At 51.4% G+C, this 21,310-nt stretch overlaps 2 protein-coding genes across 2 annotated transcripts; one reads left to right on the plus strand and one right to left on the minus strand.

The window, feature by feature from the left end:
* The first annotated feature begins 1,723 nt into the window (after positions 1 to 1,723).
* On the plus strand, positions 1,724 to 8,293 carry LOC137305913 (zinc finger and BTB domain-containing protein 1-like). Its single transcript, XM_067974850.1, has 2 exons — positions 1,724 to 1,806; positions 5,208 to 8,293. Exon 2 carries the CDS (start codon positions 5,230 to 5,232, stop codon positions 7,231 to 7,233), a length of 2,004 nt encoding a protein of 667 aa, XP_067830951.1. The 5' UTR covers positions 1,724 to 1,806; positions 5,208 to 5,229; the 3' UTR covers positions 7,234 to 8,293.
* A 2,599-nt stretch (positions 8,294 to 10,892) lies between these two features.
* polr1g (RNA polymerase I subunit G) lies at positions 10,893 to 16,273 on the minus strand. The gene is made up of 3 exons (XM_067974851.1): positions 16,081 to 16,273; positions 13,646 to 13,793; positions 10,893 to 11,953 (listed from the first exon to the last, which is right to left on the minus strand). Exons 1-3 carry the CDS (start codon positions 16,187 to 16,189, stop codon positions 11,317 to 11,319), a joined length of 894 nt encoding a protein of 297 aa, XP_067830952.1. The 5' UTR covers positions 16,190 to 16,273; the 3' UTR covers positions 10,893 to 11,316.
* Positions 16,274 to 21,310: the final 5,037 nt, after the last annotated feature.

A 21,310-nucleotide genomic window follows, 5' to 3' on the forward strand; every position in this document is an offset into this window, starting at 1 on the left:
ATCCTCTGTCCATCCTACTGACCCCACTCCCAGTCCATCCTACTGACCATGTCCTCTGTCCATCCTACTGACCCCACTTTCTGTCCATCCTACTGACCCCATCCTCTGTCCATCCTACTGACCCCATTCTCTGTCCATCCTACTGACCCCATCCTCTGTCCATCCTACTGACCCCGTCCTCTGTCCATCCTACTGACCCCATCCTCTGTCCATCCTACTGACCCCACTCCCAGTCCATCCTACTGACCATGTCCTCTGTCCATCCTACTGACCCCACTTTCTGTCCATCCTACTGACCCCATCCTCTGTCCATCCTACTGACCCCAATCTCTGTCCATCCTACTGACCCCATCCTCTGTCCATCCTACTGACCCCATTCTCTGTCCATCCTACTGACCCCACTCTCTGTCCATCCTACTGACCCCGTCCTCTGTCCATCCTGCTGACCCCACTCTCTGTCCATCCTACTGACCCCACTCTCTGTCCATCCTACTGACCCCACTCTCTGTCCATCCTACTGACCCCACTCTCTGTCCATCCTACTGACCCCACCCTCTGTCCATCCTACTGACCTCACCCTCTTTCTATCCTATAGGCCCCACCCTCTTTTCATCCTATTGACCTCACATGCTATTCACTTATAAATCTATATCTCTACTCAAAACTGACCACAAAATACTGGCCAAGATCCTGACCACCAGGCTGCATGGACTCGCCCCTGGCTCAGAACACATTGACCAAACAGTCTGCCATTCTGGGAATACAGAGCAGGCTTTCAACTGGAATGGGAGCTTCTTTCCAGGCAGTCTGGAGCCCTCACCTGGAAACTTGATCTAACCAACCATCGACAACGCTAAAGAATGGGTAAGAATGGGTTTACTGGGTGCGGTCTAAAGGTCTCAAGGGTTCTCCCCCAATCGATTAGGTTAGAAAAGCCCTACGTAGGGCAATGACCCAGCTCTGTGAGACCCTCTGTGCGGGCTGGACCCCGGGAAATCTCCCTGATTCAGCTGAACCTCAGGTAACTAGAGATGGTCAAGAAACACTTTTAAATCACAGGCCTTTTCTAATATTTGGGATTGGGCCAGGAGCATTCAACTCACTGGAATATATTTCGCCTTTGATCACATGACTGAAATCTGAGGTTACAATTCGGTACAGCACAGAAACAGGCCATTCGGCCCCACTGGTCCATGCCGGTGTTTATGCTCCACACGAGCTCCTCCCTCCCTACTTCATCCAACCCTATCAGCATATCCTTCTATTCCTTTCTCCCACAACAACAATTGCATTTATATAGCACCTTTATTAGGACAGCTTGGTCAAAGAGGTGGGTTTTAAGGAGCGTCTTAAAGGAGGAGAGAGAGGCGGAGAGGTTTAGGGAGGGAATTCCAGAGCTTGGGGGCCCAGGCAGCTGAAGGCACGGCCGCCAATGGGTGGGGGGGCGATGGAAATCGGGGGGATGGGCAAGAGGCCAGAATTGGAGGAGGGCAAACGCACGGGGTAATGATCCACGGTCCGACGCTGGAGGGCCTCGGAGGGGAGACAGGTCACGGTCAAGGTAAGGACGAGAGGAGGGCTGGTGCGGAAAGAGGGGTACAGGTCAACTCTTGGCACCACCCCAGCAGGAGGAGGGGGGGGAACTACAACTCCCAGAACGCACCGCGCAGTGCGCGGGGGGCGGGGCTGGAGAGTGACCGGAAGTGCATGGAAGGTTGGTGCGGGCAGGTCTCGAGGCGCATGCGCGGTCGCTCGGCGAGTAGCAACTTCCAGCGCTCGAGTATCAGTTTTTTGAGCGGGTTTTCGGTGAGTTGCGATTTTGGGGCAAAATTGATTCAAAAAAATATATTTTTTTCTGTGTGTGTTTTTAATTGCAATTATGTATCCAAAGCGCCAGGTTGGGTAGAGGAGGCTGCAAAAATATAGACCTTTTTGTTTTGCAAAACTGGAAACAAAAACCAAAATTACCCTAAAATCATGGCGAGGTCGCGCTTGCACCGTGTGGATGGGCCGATTGCCCGGTCTGCATATTCCCCACGCCCCACGATGCAAACGGGGTTAATGCAGTTTTACAAGGAGGAGGTGAGGCGGGGGGCGCGGTTGTTGCAGCGTGTTATTGGCACTGGGCATCGTCACTCGGTGCTTCCTCCTCTCCCTCTCCCTGTCCCTGCAGGCAGGGGCTCAGTCCTTTCTTTAATCATCGGCCTTTAGTAATTTGTGTCCTGGGGTTGGGATCCGACAGCTAGACTCTTCTCCCCCCCCCCGCTCCCCCAAATCCTAATGTACCCCAGGGACCCACTCCTCTAAGGGTTGCCAACCCTCCAGGATTGTCCTGGAGTCTCCAGAAATTGAAGATTAATGTGTGGGTCACTGCTGCGAGCAACCCCCAGGAGAACAAATCGTAGGGGCATTTAAAAAAAATGTATCTTTATTTTCTCTGAACATTTTTGCTTATTAGTTATAAAAATATTAGAGATGGAGGAGAAAAGAGGCTGTTTGACTGACTGATTCTCAACTATCAGGTAACAGAGTGTGTTCGCTTTCCCATTGGGTACGATCAGGCGACCAATGGCGGGAGAGTGGGGGGGATGTTTGGCGATGGGGGTCATGTGATGAAACCTCCAGGAATACGTCCAATCACAGTTGGCAACCCATTTCCTCCTCGCCCTCATTTAATCCCCTTGCCATTTCCCCCCTCTCCCTCATTTCCTCTTCAGATGAGATATCAAACCAAGGCCCTACCTGCCTGTACCTGTGGATGTTAATGATCAAAAGGCATTACTTGAAGAGTGGGGGGAGCGGGGGTGGTTTTCCTCTGGTGATATCAGCAACACTTCTCCCTTAAGCAAAACCCCCAAAAGCAGCGTGACCAGCTCTTCAGCTCAGTGCTGTTTGTGGGATCATGCTTTGCACAAAAATGGCTGCCATATTTGCCTACATAATAGAGAATGCAGTTCATAGTAACTGACAGTGTGTGAAGTTACTGAGAGATGTGATGAGATGCTATATTAATGCAAGTCTTATTGCCCAGGTGGCTGATCTTCATGTGTGAGCCTAGAAAGAGAGTGTGGTCAGGGTACTCAACTAGGGGAGGAGGGGGAGGGAAATCACTGCGAAACCGGATCCTGTCCTCAAGAATCCCTTTTCTAGAAACCTTTATAATAATTTAAAATATAAATCGAGATTACAAGAGAGGTTGATGCTGCAAAAGTTTCATCCAATTAGATGACCCCACACCCCTGGCCTGAGCAATGCTTTTCGAGAAAAATCTCTTTGCCTCGTAACCTCTCCCAGCCTTCAGAAATGTCCAATAAACCACTCTCTCTGGCCTTTCTTATTCTTCCTTTTCGCCGTCTGAATCCCTCCAAATTCTGCTCTTGTGTTCACCTCTTCCCTCTTGTGAAGAGTTATAGAATCGTACAGCACAGAAGGTAGGCCCATCATGCCTGTACTGGCTTTTTGAAAGAGCTATCCAATTGTGGACCAGTCACATAAATACTGTGGCTACAAGAGCAGGTCAGAGGCTGGGTATTCTGCGGCGAGTGACTCACCTCCTGACTCCCCAAAGCCTTTCCACCATCTACAAGGCACAAATCAGGAGTGTGATGGAATACTCTCCACTTACCTGGATGAGTGCAGCTCCAACAACACTCAAAAAGCTCGACACCACCCTGGACAAACCAGCCCGCTTGATTGGCACCCCATCCACCACCCTAAACATTCACTCCCTTCACCACTGGTGCTCTGTGGCTGCAGTGTATACCATCCACAGGATGCACTGCAGCAACTCGCCAAGGCTTCTTCGACAGCACCTCCCAAACCCGCGACCTCTACCACCTAGAAGGACAAGACCAGCAGGTACATGGGAACAACACCACCTGCACGTTCCCCTCCAAGTCTCACACCATCCTGACTTGGAAATATATCGCCATTCCTTCATCATCGCTGGGTCAAAATCCTGGAACTCCCTTCCTAACAGCACTGTGGGAGAAACTACACCACACGGACTGCAGCGGTTCAAGAAGGTGGCTCACCACCACCTTCTCAAGGGGCAATTAGGGATGGGCAATAAATGCTGGCCTCGCCAGCGATGCCCACATCCCATGAACAAATTTTTAAAAATTAACCCTGCTTTTTCCCCATAGCCCTGCAAATTTTCCCTTTTCAAGTATTTATCTAATTCCCTTTTGAAAGTTATTATTGAATCTGCTTCCACCGCCCTTTCAGGCAGTGCATTCCAGATCATCACAACTCGCTGCGTAAAACAATTTCTTGTCACCTCTCCCTGGCTTATTTGCCAATTATCTTAAATCTGTGCCCTTATTAAATTATTTAAATTAATCTTAAATTATTTGTTCTATGGTTAATGACTTCTGAGATGTTTGCATGTGGATTGTAAGCTGTAAATTTGGGGTAGTTTTGTGCAAGAGATTTGCACCTACTTGGAACTAGGGTGAGACTGGCTAAACTCATTTCACGTGTTGCCCTTACAGCTAACAACGGCTTTCAGCAGCAGTCTGGGCTAGATTTAATTCCAGGCCCTAGAGGGGTAACCAGTTGTACCACTCTCTCTCTCTCAGCCTGTGGTCTTAACAGGAAATATTTGTATTGGGGAAAGTAAACTTGAGCTCATCCAAAACTCTGCTGGCTGTAACCTAACTCGCACCAAGTCCCGTTTATCCCTCACCCTTGTGTCTCGTTGACCTACATCGGCTCCCGGTCTGGCAACATCTCGATTTTTAAATTCTCATCTTTGTTTTCAAATCCCTCCCCGGCCTCGTCCCCCCTCCCTATCTCTGTAACCACCCGCAGCCCTACAACCCTCCGAGATCTCGGCGCTCCTCCAGTCCTGGCCTCTTGCGCATCCCCGATTTCCATCGCTACAACATCGGCGGCCGTGCCTTCAGCTGCCTAGGCCCTAAGCTCTGGAATTCCCTCCCTAATCCTCTCCACCTCTCTCTCCTCCTTTAAGACGCTCCTTAAAACCTACCTCTTACCTGTCTCCTTACATGGCTCGGTGCCAATTATTGTCTGATAATCGCCCCTGCGAAGCGCCTTGGGAAGTTAAAGGCGCTATGTAAACGCAAGTTGTTGGAGGCCCTAAAGGGGTAACCAGCTGTATTACCCTCCCTCTCCTAGCCTGTGGTCGAAGACTTGATCTTTTGGGGGAAGTATTTAACTGTTGCCCTCGCTGGTCTGTTTTCCAGGGAAGTTGCCGTTGCGGACAGGATGCAGCCAATCAGCCACAGCGACCACGTCCTGCAGCAGCTGTGCTCCCAGCTGGAATACGGCTTCCTGTGCGACTGCTCCATCGCCGTGGGCGACGTCTACTTCCGGGCCCACCGGGTAGTCCTGGCCGCCTGCAGCTCGTACTTCCACAAGCTCTTCGTCAACCAGCCGGCGGAGACCTCGCAGCTCAGCCTCAGCTCCCAGGCTGTCAGCCCCGACCATTTCGACCTGATCCTGCAGCTGATGTACACCGGACGCCTGAAGTCATCCCCAGCCGACCCCGAGCGGTTCAGAGCCTCGCTCAACTTCCTGAAGCTTTATAACGCCCCCCGGTTTTTCAGGACGGTGACGGTGGGAGAGTGGGAGAGCGAGGAGAGGGTCCCTGCCGCCTTGGGGTCTGAGGAAACCAACCAGCTGGTCTTTGGCGTCCAGCTCTGCCGGGAGAACGAGGCGGCCGGGGAGGCCCTGGAGCCGAGCCTTGGCCAAAATCACCCGGCCTCGGTCACCGTCAAGGCCGAAACCCCCGAGGACGCCGCGGAGTCACGGAGCTTCCTCTGCCGCCTCTGCGGCCTGGGATTCGACGAGCACTGGCGTCTGAGGGACCACCTGCAGCTTCACGCGCAGCAGCCTTTCCGTTGCTTGCTCTGCGGCCTGGTCTTCGATGGCAGCCAGCAGCTGCAGGAGCACGTCTGCGGGTGCGGAGAGGGCTACGCGGATGGGGGGCACCGCCAGGAGGAGAAGGCGGAGAAACTGGCGGCTCACGAGGTCAAGCAAGAGGCGGAGCCGGCAGAGAGGGTGGGGGGCGACGACTGCCCGACCGGCCAAACCTGCGGGAAGGTGCGGGAAGGAGCCAGCAAGGACTTGGGCCCTGACCTGAAGAAGCCAAAGCTGGAGGAGGCGGAGGAGGAAGGGCCGCCTGTCCTGTTGCTCCGCGGCTGCGAGGCGGAGGATTGCGAGGCGGAGGATTACGAGCTGGAGGAGGGAGAGGTGAGGTTCCCTGGCGACGACGACCTGGTTCTGGAGAACGCCTCGGACGACGGCTCCTTCAGCAGCTCCGACAGCAGCCTGGAGGCTGACAGCGCCTGCGAGGGGTCGGCGCGGACGGAGCCGAGTGAGGACGAGGGCGCCGGGGCGGTGGCGCTGCCGGACACCCGGCTAACCTGCCACGTCTGCGGCATCGCCTTTAAGTCGGAGGAGCGCTACACCCGGCACGCGGCCCGGCACTCGGGGAAGGCGTACCGCTGCCGGGCGTGCGAGGGCTGCCGCCCCTCCGGGGAGTGGCCGGCGGGCGCCGCGGGCCAACACGCCACGAGCCAGCTGGGTGCCGCCCGGGGGGGGAGGGCGAACGGAGTGGCGACCCGCTCCTCGCTACGCGGCTCGCCCGGCGACTCCCGCAGGCAGAGGGCGCTCCGGGAGCAGGCGGAGGTGGTCAGCGGCGGGAGGGGGAGGGGGAGAGGGCGCAGCAAGCCCACCTGTGCCCCGCACTTTGCGCAGGGCGTGGAGAGGAAGCAGCACCGTGTCGCCGGGGCGAGGAAACGCAACGTGCCCCGTAAGCACTTCTGCAGCATCTGCGAGAAAGGCTTCATCCGGCGAGGGCACCTGACGGAGCACGTGGCCACCCACGGCAAGGGGAAGCAGTTCCCCTGCCAGACCTGCGGGCGGGAATTCCTGCGGCAGCGCGAGCTGCGGCTGCACCTGGCCATGCACACCGGCAAAGCCAGGTACGAGTGCCAGTTCTGCGGGCAGGGCAGCTACCGGAAGAACAACCACCTGCGCCACGTGGCCTGCCACCTGACCGAGGGCCAGGCCATCTGCCAGGTGTGTTTTGAGATCTTACGCAACGAGGAGGAACTCACAAGGCACCTGGAGAGTCACCTTTACCCCTGCCGAGGGTGCGGGGAGAAATTCCGGTTGAAGAAGGAGATGGCGACGCACGCCGCCAGCTGCTGGATGAAGAAGCTGCTCGATACAGAACCAGCGGGTAGCCAAAGAGACGAGGATTGATTCCGAAAGGTTTATTTTTTTTTTCCCCACAGACAAGCCCTCTTTGTAATCCGGAATCTTCCGTTGCCACTTCCAGTGTGCAACTGAGCCAAACAGACCAGGCAGATCCCAGGTTCGATTTCCCGGTTTGTTGCTGAGTTAGCTGTTGGGGGGGGTGGGGGGGTGCTGTAGTTGACCATTGGGTTAGGGGAGGGCTAAATTCAGCCAGCGTTTCCATTCCCCATCACTGTGCATTGACTCCCGTCGGGGGCGGAGGGACAGGGAAGCTGGGTCAGACTCTGGGACGGGAGAGCCCAGAACCTCCTAGAGACGCCATTTACTGGAGACAACGGACCCAGACGGTGGAAGTGCCAGGGTGGAGCCGGAGGGCAGGCAGGACTACCCCCTTCTCCCTCCCCGTCTCGTGCCACGTCTGCAACCACCCCTTCAGGCAGAAGTACCTCCGGCAGGAGCAGACACGTCAGTACAGCAGCCCTTGTTTTTGCTGCCCTCTACAGTTCGTGATCCTGGTCCTCCTATCCCGGGTCTGGTCCAGTATTTTTTTTAACCCCAGTCTGCAAAAGCAGGAGTCACTAAACCTTGAGCAGGATTGGAAACTCTCGGGTTGGAGGGGGGTGGTGGTGGTGGGAATTAGAAAATTAAAAGACGCAGTAGTCAAACCAGGACAGGGTTGAAACCCCCTCTTCCTACGTGCCCCATACACACTCGAACAAACTCACCCACACCCTCTGCCTAGACTTGCACACCATGGCCACTTGAGTGAGGTAGTGGAGAGCAGTCAGGACCCAGGGAACCCGTACCCCAGCAAGGAGTCAGCGCACTTCGGGGAAAGAGGGGGCAGAGTGCCACAGCTAGGGGTCATCTGATCTGGATACACGGTCATTTGCGTGGGACGCGGAGCTAATTATATCGAAACTCTGGCGTTGATTTGAAATCCAGCAGATTGGGTTTTGAAAAGAGTAATTTATAGAATTGATTTTTGTAGTCTTGAATTCTGTTACTGTTAATCGGAGGGTTTTGCAGTCAATGTTCCTATAATTAAAAGAAAAATTCTTAACTATTGGTCGACATTCCTTTTGGTCCTTTTTATCTTTTTGAGCAAAGTATGTTGGGTGACCTCAGCAGGGAACGGCTTGGAGAAGCCAAATTGGGAATTGCTCAGCCCCGATTTTTTGATTCACCTCGTCGTCTTCTTTCAACTGTGACAATGTCCAGCACTACGCCCCTTCCCCTGGGTTTTAAAGACTGGCCGCACCCTAGTAATCCAGCTCCCTCACACTGATGGGCTTAATACTCCTTTCTGATACTGTACTCCCCGCATTAAGCAACTGTGGTTCTACTGATAATCCAACTCCTTGCACTGTCAGACTGTCTAACTCCTCCCAGACAGCGCCCTGTCTAACTGACTGAATCTTGACCGATGTTAATCCAGCGCTCTCTCACTGTTGGGCTCAGTACCTTCTTGTATGTAGAACCCTAACTGTCTACTGATGTTAATCCACCTCCCTCGCACTGTCAATCAGTAACCCTTCCCCCCAGCCCCGTGTGTTACTGACTGTATCTCTACTGATGTTAATCCACCTCCCTCACACTGTCGCTCAGTAACCCCTCTCCCCCAGCACCCTGTGTTACTGATGCTAATCCACCTCCCTCATGCTGTCGGGTGCAGTAAATCCTAACCAGTTTCATCTGCTTGTATCACTTTTACTTGTACCAATTAGAATATCAGAAATAAAATAATTTTGTAACCAATCTTAGGGGTCTGGTTGGAGCTTTACTGCCCTCCCCCCTTGTTGACACCAAGGTGAGTTTGGAGAGCTTTGTCTCTGTATAGAACAGTAATAGACCCTGGTCCAAACTGTGTGCATTTTATCGGTTACTGGTAGTGTCTGAAGAGGTTCTAGATCTGTAACGCGGAATGCACGTTGCAGCTAGTGTGACATAAGTGACAGTCGGGGAACGGGACCCGGCTGTGAGGATCTTTGTTGTAGTGTGGATCCTACTGTCTCACCCCGGGGCCGTCTGGGACACTGGGGCAGTTTTCATGCTGGTGAGATTTCGGGGGGTGAAACGATCCATTGAACACGAGGCGTAAGTTTCACGAGTGCAAAAAGGAGCTGCATCTGACCCGGGGGGATGGTTTGACGTCCACACTTGAGGTGCCGAGTGGGCAGAAGCAGCAGCTGCCCAGCAATGACCGTCCTCACCTTGATGAGCACAAAAAATTGACCCCTCCCCCCAAATAAGTATTCCATAAAAATAAGTGAAGTTGGGATCTGTACACCAGGATTTACAGTACTTTGTAAGGTACCTGAGGGGAGGGGAATTGTCTGTCGACACTACAGATGAACCCACCTGGGCTACAGACACCAGCACGCCTGTCTGATTATGGTGCGTCTAGACGTGACGGGCAGCCAGAGGTGAATTGCAGAGCTGCTGCTTTGAAACTCTATAGTTTACGGACCAAAGGAAAGGCAAATTTAGGATCGATCTCACAAAAGTTCTTCATAAAATGGATTTATGAGTAGGGCAATGAAGACAACAATCATGGGAGTCATTGAAGAGAGTGCTGGATGCTGAGATTGGGAGGGGAGTGACTGTTGATTGGGCTCAGTGGGATTCTTCACCGCCTCCTGTCTTGTGAGATGCTTAATGAGAGGCACCCTCCACCTCATATAAACCTGCAGTTCATTTGGCCAACCCTGTTGGCTGCGATCTCATGTACATCGTATACTGGGTGGCACATACAGCAAACCCTGAGTCATACTGATCAAGGAGGCCCCGAGGATTGATCTCTGCTCTGTGCTGAGTTATCTCATCTGAACCAAGGCTCGATAGTGGAGTATATTCAAGACTGAGATCGATAGATTTTTGGACTCTAAGGGAATCAAAGGATACGGGGATCGGGCAGGAAATTGGAATTGAGGTCGAAGATCAGCCATGATCTGACTGAACGGCAGAGCAGGCTCGAGCAGTGTATAGCCTACTCTTGCTCCTGTTTCTTACGTTTAATGGGAACGGGGATTGAAACTTATTTGCAGCTTGTGAACAAAAAGCTCAGCCAGTGGTATTGTCCAATATCAACACACTGGGGTAAGGTACCAATTTACAGTTTCCATGAAAAAAATGGATGGAATCAAGAGGAGGCAATCGCAAAAACAGCATACAAATCCTTTGCAACGAAAATGGAATCCGATATGTTTGGTCATCGTAAGAGAGGCGGGAAACATTAAAACCAACATACCTCAATGGCCTCGGGTTAGGGAGAAAAACATCAGTCAACATTCATGCTCCCTTTCGCTTTCAAGTGACCCTCGCTGAAACGTGTGTAGAAGCCATCAGGTGGGGTCGGGATTGGGTGTGGCTGCAATACCCCCCTCCCTTCCCAAATAGCCCAAAACACAAAGGCATCTCGGCTTACACAGGAAAAGGCAGGACATTCAGCCCCTCGAGCCTATTCAGTCATTCAATTAGGTTGTGGCTGATCTGTATCTGAATTCCAATCAACCTGCCTTGGTTCAGTAACCCTCGCCTTCAGAAAACGGCCACTCGGCTGAGGTATTGGAGGGGTCCCTCCCCCCAGTGAAACTGGAGCCCAGCGAGAGTCACCTCGGTCAGACCCCACAGTGCCAAATGGGCAAATTCCCAATTTACATCCGTACCAGAAGTCAAGTTTTATTAAAAAATACATTTTTTTTTAAAAAGCAAATTCTTTTCGCTATGTGAACAGATGACGTTAGGACAGGCTCAGCAGTCTCTGAAAGGAGGTTCACGTCGAGAATTCAGGGTCAATGAGACGCAGGGCTGGGCGCAGAACAGCGAGCTGGCGTATCAACAACAGAAATAAGGGTCTGTTTCAATGTGAAATCTTATACAGCGTCAGAAAATACACATTCAGACAAAAAGCCTTCGGAGAGGGAGACACATTCTCTCAAATATACATAGGAACATCTGACAGGGAAGCTGGTGTCAGCACAGCCCCATGTATTTCAATAGGATGCAACGATCAATAACCTTGAGCGTAAACCACTTGGGAGGTGTAATAGTTTCGAACAGTTTATGTCCCCGGGAGTTCCTGTCAGATTAATACTTATCTTTTTTCTTCTTTTTCTTCTTGTGACCCAGGTCCATCTCACGGGGCGGGGTCCGTGGGATCTCTCCGGCCTCGCCTTTCCTCCTCTTCTTCCGCTTTCCATGTTCTGGGGTTGTTGCTCCTCTATCGGAGTGTTCGTCCTCCTCCTCCGGCTCTTTGCTCCTCTTTTTCTTCTTTTTCCGAACATCGCCCGGTGCTTCAGGGTCCGCGGTTTCTAGGAGAGCCTTGCAACCGTCGACCACCGTCTTTTCTTCCATCCTCTTCCTCCTCTTGGTGCCGGGGCCCCCCTCGTCGCCAGGCTCCGGCCGTTTCCTCGGCGACCGCCCAGGCGGGGCTGCGCCAAAAGGCCGGAACCTCAGCTTCAAGCCCTCCGGGATGCTGGGCGCCGGGCTAGCGGGGATGGAGTGAGGCTGGCCGCCGTCACTCGTGTCCTCCCAGCTCTCCCCGATGTTAATGCAGCCGGCAAACGGTGGGCAGCTGGCCGCTCGGCCTGCCGCCTCGGAGGGGAGGACGAGGCAGACGCCTCCTGTTCCGCTGTCTGTACCGAACACGTTGTAAAGTCTGTCTCTGCATGTCTTGGACTTGAGCGTCTGAAAACCGACCAACGGGATCTTCCTTCCAGAGAAACTGAAATGGAAAATTATTAAAAAGAGATCAAGCCCAGCCCAGTTAGGCCCAAGTGCAAATAGAACAACGTCCCATAATTGGCCTCTCGCAGCGAACCTTGCTGGGATAAGAAAGGACTTGATTTATATCACACCTTTCACAATCTCAGGATGTCGCAAAGCTCTTTACAGCCAATGAAGTACTTTTTGAAGTGTAGTCACTGTTCTAATGTAAGAAATATGGCAGCCAATTTGCGCACAGCAAGGTCCCACAAACAGCAATGAGATAATGACCAGATAATCTGTTTTAGTGATGTTGGTTACAGTTTAACTATTGGCCCAGGACACCAGGGAGACCTCCCCCGCTCTTCTTCCAAGTAGTAGCCGTGGGATCTTTTACGTCCACCTGAGGGGCAAACGGGGCCTCAGTACTGCACTGGGAGTGTCAGCCTGGATTATGTGCTCAGGTTTCTGGAGTGGGACTTGAACCCACAACCTCCTGATTCAGAGGCGAGAGTGCTGCCCAAAGAGTTCAACGTGCCTCAATTTTTTAGTCAACCCTTTCCCCATAAGTAGCCTTTCTTAGTGTCTGAGCCTGGGACAATATTTGACGGCGAGGGGCATCATAGCAAAGCCTGATAGAACTGGAGGTTTGCAGTACAGAGGAGGTCATTCAGCCCATCATTTCTGTGACAACTCTTTGCTAGAGTAATCCCTACTGCCCTGCTCTCACCCCATATCTTCCACTGCTTCAAATGTTTATTTGCTCTTCCCTTAAAAAATGCAGGGGTCTCTGCCTCAACTGTTCTGTGCAAAACATTCCAACAACCCCCTGCATAAAGATATTTCTTTTAACCTCTCTCCTCACTCAGTTAAATTGATGATAATTGTCCCCAACCAAAGGAAATGGCCTTCAACTACTCACCCTATTCGTCTGTGGAATTTGCTGCCCCAGGAAGCTGTGGAAGCTACATCATTAAATAAATTTAAAACAGAAATAGACAGTTTCCTAGAAGTAAAGGGAATTAGGGGTTACGGGGAGCGGGCAGGAAATTGGACATGAATTTAGATTTGAGGTTAGGATCAGATCAGCCATGATCTTATTGAATGGCGGAGCAGGCTCGAAGGGCTGATTGGCCTACTCCTGCTCCTATTTCTTATGTTCTTATTAAACCCTTTATAATTTTCAAAATCTCTCTGCCTTGGACTCACCTGCCTGGTGTGGTACTGAGCAGGGCTAGGAGCACAACACAGAGTCCCAGAACCCCTGGGTTAGGGAGGGGGAATAAAAATCAGTCTGGGTCCCTGCTTTGAATCATTATGCAGTGACACCTGAGAAGCAAGACTGTGCGAAACCCCCGAAAGCTTGTGGGATTAAAAATAAAATCGTTGGACTATAACTTGGTGTTGTAAAATTGTTTACAAGTGCGAAATGTTGAGAAGGGGTCAGGGTTAGACTCAGCGGTGATGACCCGCACAGTTGAATGACCTGTTCCAGTGCTCGCACGTAAGGTACCAGAAGGCTGCGTAGCAACCATTGACCTGTGCCTTGCACAAATCAATGCCGTCAGAAGATGGGGGGAGGAGGTTGGAGATTAGGAGTACAGGAAACTTTGGCACTCCTAGAGAGGGAAGAGTCGTCTTTAGTTTTGAAAGCACAGTCTCCCACCCACAGGTGTAAATGTTCACCTCCCCAATCTCCCAGGACGCTCACCTCTGGGGATCGAAGTCCGCAGGGGCTTTGATGAGCCAGAGCTCGGTGGAGGGGTCGTTTACTTTCTCCAGCGTGAGATCGCGGGACGCTGAGCGCGGGCACGGCGTAAAATCCGGCGGGCACTCGAACTTCGTCATCTTACCAGGCCCTGAAAACACAGGAGAGCAAAGCGGACTCACAACAAGTTCTTCATTGTCTTACAACTGCCCCAACCCACGGGTTGTATCCCTCCCGCCTAGAACCAGTGGCCAGGACACCGGGAGAACCCTTGGCTCTGCTTTGAACAGTGTCACAGGACCTTTAATGACCACAGCAGGTGGACACAGTCCTTCGGTTTAATGAAGGCCGGCACCTTGGTGCTGCACTGTATCAGCCTCCATTAGCCCCGGAGTGAGGTTTGAACCCAGAACCGTCCAAGTCAAACTAAACTCGCAGCAACTCGCCAAGGCTTCTTCGACAGCCCCTCCCAAACCCGCGACCTCTACCACCTAGAAGGACAAGGGCAGCAGGTACATGGGAACAACACCACCTGCACGTTCCCCTCCAAGTCACACACCATCCCGACTTGGAAATATATCGCTGTTCCTTCATCGTCGCTGGGTCAAAATCCTGGAACTCCCTTCCTAACAGCACTGTGGGAGAACCTTCACCACACGGACTGCAGCGGTTCAAGAAGGCGGCTCACCGCCACCTTCTCAAGGGCAATTAGGGATGGGCAATAAATGCTGGCCTCGCCAGCGACGCCCACATCCCATGAACGAATAATAAAAAAAACACACCAAAGTTTAATGGCTTCTGATTTTTGCTGGACTCACTCGAACCAGCTTCACAGCAGCAAGATGGCTGAAGTCAGTGAAGTGCCAGTGCCACAAAGGCGGGAAAGCACAATTACAGCGTGATGTTTACATAGGCAGTTTCCGTTATAAATGTGGATGTAGGAATTTTTAAGTGGAAATATAAAAATAAGGATATTAAAATGAGGACAGGATTATATCTGCCTGCCCTGGTCTAGTTATCCCCGGTTTCTAACCCCGTACTTCATTTGAACACCACACTTGGTCCTGACTTAATGGGGGTGAATTTTTGCTGGGGTTCTCCAGTTTTCCTGATGGAAGCAGGCAAATTAAAATCTCTTGTCACGCAAGTCCTGGTTTATTTCTCAATATTCTTTGTGGCCCCTCGAATTCCGTTAAATCAATCAGGAAACACATTCCAGAATGCACCGAAACAAAAATATACAGAAGACAACAAAAAATAATTTATGATAAGCTCTTCCCAAGTTAAAACTAAAATGTGGAATTAAACAGGAAAATGGGCATGTGATTCCCGGCAAATATCAGCACACTCCCAGGAATACTGAGACATTCCCAGGAACCCCCACCCACAAATACAACCTCCTGGGAAGCCCCTACTAATACGGAGTGTTTTATTCATTAGATTGTCTTTGAAGTTTGTGGGCTTAGAAAGGGCTGTTGTCTCATTGATGGGTAAATCCTAAACCAGAACCCCGAGATCTGGCAGCAGCGGCAGCTTGGAATATCTGGGAATTAGTGGGATCAGGGGGTGAAATCTTAACCGCAGTGCCCCAGGACCCAGGACAGTTTGGACATTCCTGATGTAGGATGTGTCTGTACCGGGGTGGGGGGGGGGGTCTGTCTGTACCTGGGGGGGGGGGGGGAAATCTGTCTGTACCTGGGGGAGGGGGGAAATCTGTCTGTACCTGGGGGGGGGGGGGGAAATCTGTCTGTACCTGGGGGGGGGGGGGAAATCTGTCTGTACCTGGGGGGGGGGGGAAATCTGTCTGTACCTGGGGGAGGGGGGAAATCTGTCTGTACCTGGGGGGGGGGGGAAATCTGTCTGTACCTGGGGGGGGAAATCTGTCTGTACCGGGGTGGGGGGGGGGGGGTCTGTCTGTACCTGGGGGGGGGGGGGGAATCTGTCTGTACCTGGGGGGGGGGGGAATCTGTCTGTACCTGGGGGGGGGGGGAAATCTGTCTGTACCTGGGGGGGGGGGGGAAATCTGTCTGTACCTGGGGGAGGGGGGAAATCTGTCTGTACCTGGGGGAGGGGGGAAATCTGTCTGTACCAGGGGGGGGGGGGGGGGAGCTGTCTGAACCTTGGGGGAGGGGGTCGGTCTCTCTGTACCCGGGGATGAGGGGAGGGGTATGAGGTCTGTCTGTACCTGGGGGGGGGGGGGGCTGTCTGAACCTTGGGGGCGGGGGTCGGTCTCTCTGTACCCGGGGATGAGGGGGGGAGGGGGATCTGTCTGTACCTGGGGGGGGGGGGAATCTGTCTGTACCTGGGGGGGGGGGGGGGCTGTCTGAACCTTGGGGGAGGGGGATCTATCTGTACCCGGGGATGAGGGGGGGGGGGGGGGGATGAGGTCTGTCTGTACCCGGGGGAGGAGCCTCCTTCAGCTGAGCCCCGCCCCTCACCTGCCGTCTCGCCGCTCCGCCCTCCTGTGCCCGGCGGTGTGTCGGGGGTTTCGGCCTCACTCTCCGCCTCACTGTCGGACACCTCCCACCGTTGCCTCGCCATCGCCATCAGCCCCGCTGCCTGAGGGAAGGCCCAGGCCCCGTTCCCCAGGCAACCCACGTGCAGCACGACCTCTCACCCGACTGTTCCATTACACACAAAGGGGGGGGGGGGGTTCGAATCTATTCCCCCCCCCACTCTCAACAAATTCAATGTTTAAAACCAGCGCAACTTCCCTGAGAAAACTGTACAATCTATTTCCAGTGTCGTTAATTCAATGGCACCTGTTCCCAAAGCTCGACAACATCTTGTTCAGATTCATTACAACAGCCTCTCCCCCCCCCCATCGCAGCTCAGAGTGAGACTGTCCCAGGGGTCCGACTAGTCCATTATTCAGAACTGGAGAGTGGTTCATAATCTAATTTACTGCAGAAAATCGCCTAATTCTTTTATGTTAATAATAATGAGAGCTTAGATTGTCGAATTGAACATTTTAAGTAATTTGAGATATTTAAGAATGTATGTTTATTTAGTTTCCTTAGCACTATTCATCCCCCCCATAATATGGAATGGTGCAGCCGCTAATAATTCTGAGCGATAGTTAATGGATTCTTCCAATGGGGTTGGGGGGGGGGGAGTTCTACATTTATGATCCTCTACCAAAACTAGCAGAGATCAGTAATCCTTGAGACTGGTTTTTCTTTTTATATATTTCATTCAATTATATTTTTTATTTTTTGTTTGATATTAAACAATTTTTATTTTCGTGGAAATTTCGAAAACAGTGTCTCCCTCTGCTGGGGTGGTTAACATGTCCTTAAAGGGATGTGGTCAATTGAGACTTTATGTTTGCCGACGGGAATTCGAGTTGAGGTGTGTACAGCAGAGAGCGCTGTTCGACAGGGTTAGGCAGCAAGCTTGGAAAATTTGGAACTTTGTGTCAGATGCAGAGAGAGTGGGTTTGGGGCTAATGGGATTGGGGCTGATGGACTAACGGGATTGGGGCTGATGGGATTGGGGCTAATGGACTAATGGGATTGGGGCTAATGGACTAATGGGATTGGGGCTAATGGACTAATGGGATTGGGGCTAATGGACTAATGGGATTGGGGCTGATGGGATTGGGTTTAATGGGAACGGGGCTAATGGACTAACGGGATTGGGGCTGATGGGATTGGGGCTAATGGACTAATGGGATTGGGGCTGATGGGATTGGGGCTAATGGACTAATGGGATTGGGGCTAATGGACTAATGGGATTGGGGCTGATGGGATTGGGGCTAATGGACTAACGGGATTGGGGCTGATGGGATTGGGGCTAATGGACTAATTGGATTGGAGCTAATGGGATTGGGTTTAATGGGAACGGGGCTAATGGACTAACGGGATTGGGGCTGATGGGATTGGGGCTAATGGACTAACGGGATTGGAGCTAATGGGATTGGGTTTAATGGGATTGGGGCTAATGGACTAACGGGATTGGGGCTGATGGGATTGGGGCGAATGGACTAATGGGATTGGGGCTGATGGGATTGGGTTTAATGGGAACGGGGCTAATGGACTAACGGGATTGGGGCTGATGGGATTGGGGCTAATGGACTAACGGGATTGGGGCTAATGGGATTAGGGCTAATGGACTAATGGGATTGGGGCTAATGGGATTGGAGCTAATGGGATTGGGGCTATTGGAAATAGGGCTGGGGATTTTTAAATTCTCAACCTTTTGTTCAAATACCTCTATGGCCTCAACCCCCTTCCCCTCCCCCATCTCTGTAACCTCCTACAACCCTCCGAGATCTCTGAGCTCTTCCAATTCTGGCCTCTTGCACATCCCCGATTTTCATCGCTCCACTATTGCCGGCCGTGCCTTCAGCTGCCTAGGCCCCGAGCTCTGGAATTCCCTCCCTAAATCTTTTCGCCTCTCTACCTCTCCTCCTTAAAGTCACTCCAAAAAAACCCAACCTCTTTAACCAAGCTTTTGGTCGCCTGTCTTAATAACTCCTTATGTGGCTCTGTGTCATTTGATTGTGTTTGAAGCGCCTTGGAACTGTTTTACTACATTAAAGGCGCTATATAAATGCAAGTTGTTGTTGTTGTTGACTAGGGGATTGGAACCAGGGTAAAGGATTGGGGAAATAGGAAAAAGACTGTCCCTTTAATGATCCGAGAACAATTAAGATGGTCCTGTTTACCCGACCAATCCAGAGCTATTTACATCTCACAGTGAGATTGAGTGACTTGTGGGAAGCAGATGTATCTTCCTTTTGATATCACTGGGTGTGGAAAAATAAACAGAGTTCCCATCATCTCACACACAGCCAGACAGTCCCTCTTTTTTCCCATATATTCTTGTTAATGGTGAGTCTGGATTTGGATAATGTGCAGGTTATAGCTGCTAAGAAAGAAAGAAAGAACTTGCATTTATATAGCGCCTTTCACAACCTCAGGACCTCCCAGAGTGCTTTACAGCCAATGAAGTACTTTTTGAAGAGTAGTCACTGTTGTAATGTGGGAAACGCGGCAGCCAATTTACGCACAGCAAGATCCCACAAACAGAAATGAGATAAATGACCAGATCATCTGTTTTAGTGACGTTGGTTGAGGGATAAATATTGGCCCCAGGACACCGGGGAGAACTCCCCTGCTCCTCTTCCAATAGTGTCGTGGGATCTTTTACGTCCGCCTGAGAGGGCAGACGGGGCCTCGGTTTAACGTCACATCTGAAAGACGGCACCTCCGACAGTCTGCCCTCTCAGGTGGCTATAAAAGAACCCAAAACACTATTCGAAGCAGAACAGGGAAGTTGTGGCCTACATTTATCCCTCAACCAACACCTGAAACAGATTATCTGGTCATTATCGCATTGCTGTTTGTGGGATCTTGCTGTGAGCAAATTGGCTGCCATGTTTCCTACATTACAACAGTGACTACACTTCAAAAAGTACTTCATTGGTTGTAAAGTGCATTGGGACGTCTTGAGGTCATGAAAGGCGCTATATAAATGCAAGTCTTTCTTTTACCCTTTTCAGCCTTGCCATTGCCCTTCATCTGGGCTTTTCAGTGACAAGACTGTCTTTATTCTTTGTAACTATTTGACTTTTAAATGTTCCTTGGTGGTGAGATTACCTCTTCAAAAAGGGTCCTAACATTGAGACCCTCTTTAACAGGGGTCCCGATGGTGAGACTCCCTCTTTGAAAGATGCTCTGATGGTAAAGTCTCTTTAAGATGGATTGCTCTAGTGACCCCCACCACTCCTTGAAACAGATCCTCATGTTAAGACTGCATGGATGTTTTTGTTCCCTCGACTGATTGTACCTCCTTGGAGAGAAATGTAATCTTGGCTTTGTAATTGGAATGTTTTTTCTGGTACGAGAGCCAGTGAGAATGCCCGGGTGGGATCTTTTTCTGCTCTCACAGCTGCGCACGAGGCCCATTTACTCTGCCCCCAGTGTGTTGACATCGATGTCACAGATCACGGAGGTTGACCTAAATAAGGAGGAGTCAATTGATCTGAAGCCTTGGCTTTGTAGAGTGGAATGTCTCTCAGTCCTTTGAGCAGAATAACATTAACCCCAACACCAGACATAAAATAATCATAAACAAAAAAAACCCCAAAGTGACCCCGGTAAAACCAACCCAAACAGTCTGTTCCTGTCGCAACATGGAGCTGGAATCAAACACTGAAGTTGGGGAGGAGGGTTGGAGGGGGGAGTGGAGATCACTGGGTATATATACATCACAGAGCGTGACATGGAGCAGTGCTAAACGGCATCAGAATACACCGTGACGAGCTGGGCCTTGTCTGAGCAGCACCAAGTCGAGCAATGTTCATCCTGAGAATCTTTTTAAATCTGCACGCACACCACCCCGCCCCAACTCCCTAATTTTCTTCGGTCCTCTCCCGGTGCCTCGCGCAGGTACGGCTCCACAGGTGCCCTGAGGTACCCCTCTCTTGTGCCCTTGCCTAGAAGGTGAGCGTCGGCAGTTATTTGGCTGTGGGGGCATCGCAGCTGGTCCCAGCCCTATCCTGTTAATATTACCTTTACAGAGCCACACAGGTCACGGTGGTCCTGGTTTTAGATTCCTGGTCTTTGTTAGCTGATCTCAGCTGGAGACTGTCCAGGGAGGATGTAAAAGATCCCAAAGCTGTCCTAATGTTTGCTGCTTTGGCTCGGGGTCAATTTTTTGTCTGATTACACTCCTGTGAAGCACTTTGGGATGTTTTACTACAGTAAAGGTGCTATATAAATGCAAGTTGTTGTTTCTGTCATTCAAAGTACTTGGAACTGGTCAATGGGTCAAACCAATCAATTCAACTACAAGCATCCTTTGCAGCTTACACTACAGGCAGCTGAGCAAATTTGTGAATGTTTCACCACCCATACATAGTTATGATAATTCATTGCTTTTAATTTCCTTTGTGCTCGGCCCTAATTAGTGGCAATAGATGGCCACGTGAGGGATAGGGGCAGAGTTTTAAGTCTTAAGTTGATGGTTAGTGCAGGAGCAATGTCAGCTTTGCTTTATCCTTGAGGAGAAGAGTAAATATGAGTCAGTCTTTCAATGAGGAAGTTCGGACTCTGCGTCGTGCTCAAAGGACATGGGGTCAGAGGGCTGGGGGGAAGGATACAGTTCCCATTTCAAGCTGTACATTGTGTCCTAACTTATAAATAATACTCGCATTTCATATTATTGCTCACACAGGACAGCTGACACCATGCGGGGAGTATATTTTGAAGTATATTTTGCAGCACAAGAGGCTCCCAGCAGGACTGGAGGAGAGGGATTGTGTGAACGCAGCCTGCCGGGAGAAAGAATATGTTGAGACGCACGCATTACTTGAGATGGACTTTGGTACGTTTCACATTAGCTGCTACTCCCTTTATAGTTCTGCCATCTTTTGTTGAAATGTGAACGAACTCTATGTGAATGACAGGTGTCAGCTGTGGCTCAGTGGGTAGCACTCTCGTCTCTGAGTCAGAAGGTCACGGGTTCCAGCCCGACTCCAAGGGCTTGGGCCCATAATCCAGGCTGACACTCCCGGTGCTGCACTGTCGGATGAGATGTTAGACTGAGGCCTCGTCTGCCCTCTCAGGTGGTCGCAGAAGATCCCATGGCACTGTCTTGAAGAAGAGCAGGGGCAGTTCTCCCTGGTGTCCTGGGGCCAATATTTATCCCTCAACCAACATC

Source organism: Heptranchias perlo, chromosome 41, assembly GCF_035084215.1.
Source record: "Heptranchias perlo isolate sHepPer1 chromosome 41, sHepPer1.hap1, whole genome shotgun sequence".
In the NCBI taxonomy this organism is placed as follows: domain Eukaryota; kingdom Metazoa; phylum Chordata; class Chondrichthyes; order Hexanchiformes; family Hexanchidae; genus Heptranchias; species Heptranchias perlo.

Excerpts from the sequence above, each read along its gene's own strand:
- LOC137305913 (XM_067974850.1), top strand. The coding sequence starts at position 5,230 with ATGCAGCCAATCAGCCACAGCGACCACGTCCTGCAGCAGCTGTGCTCC.
- polr1g (XM_067974851.1), bottom strand. The coding sequence starts at position 16,189 with ATGGCGATGGCGAGGCAACGGTGGGAGGTGTCCGACAGTGAGGCGGAG. Across the intron at positions 13,794-16,080 it reads GCGGAGCGGCGAGACGGCAG|GGCCTGGTAAGATGACGAAG; the intron begins GTGAGGGGCGGG and ends CTGTGTTTTCAG. Across the intron at positions 11,954-13,645 it reads GCGGACTTCGATCCCCAGAG|TTTCTCTGGAAGGAAGATCC; the intron begins GTGAGCGTCCTG and ends TTTCCATTTCAG.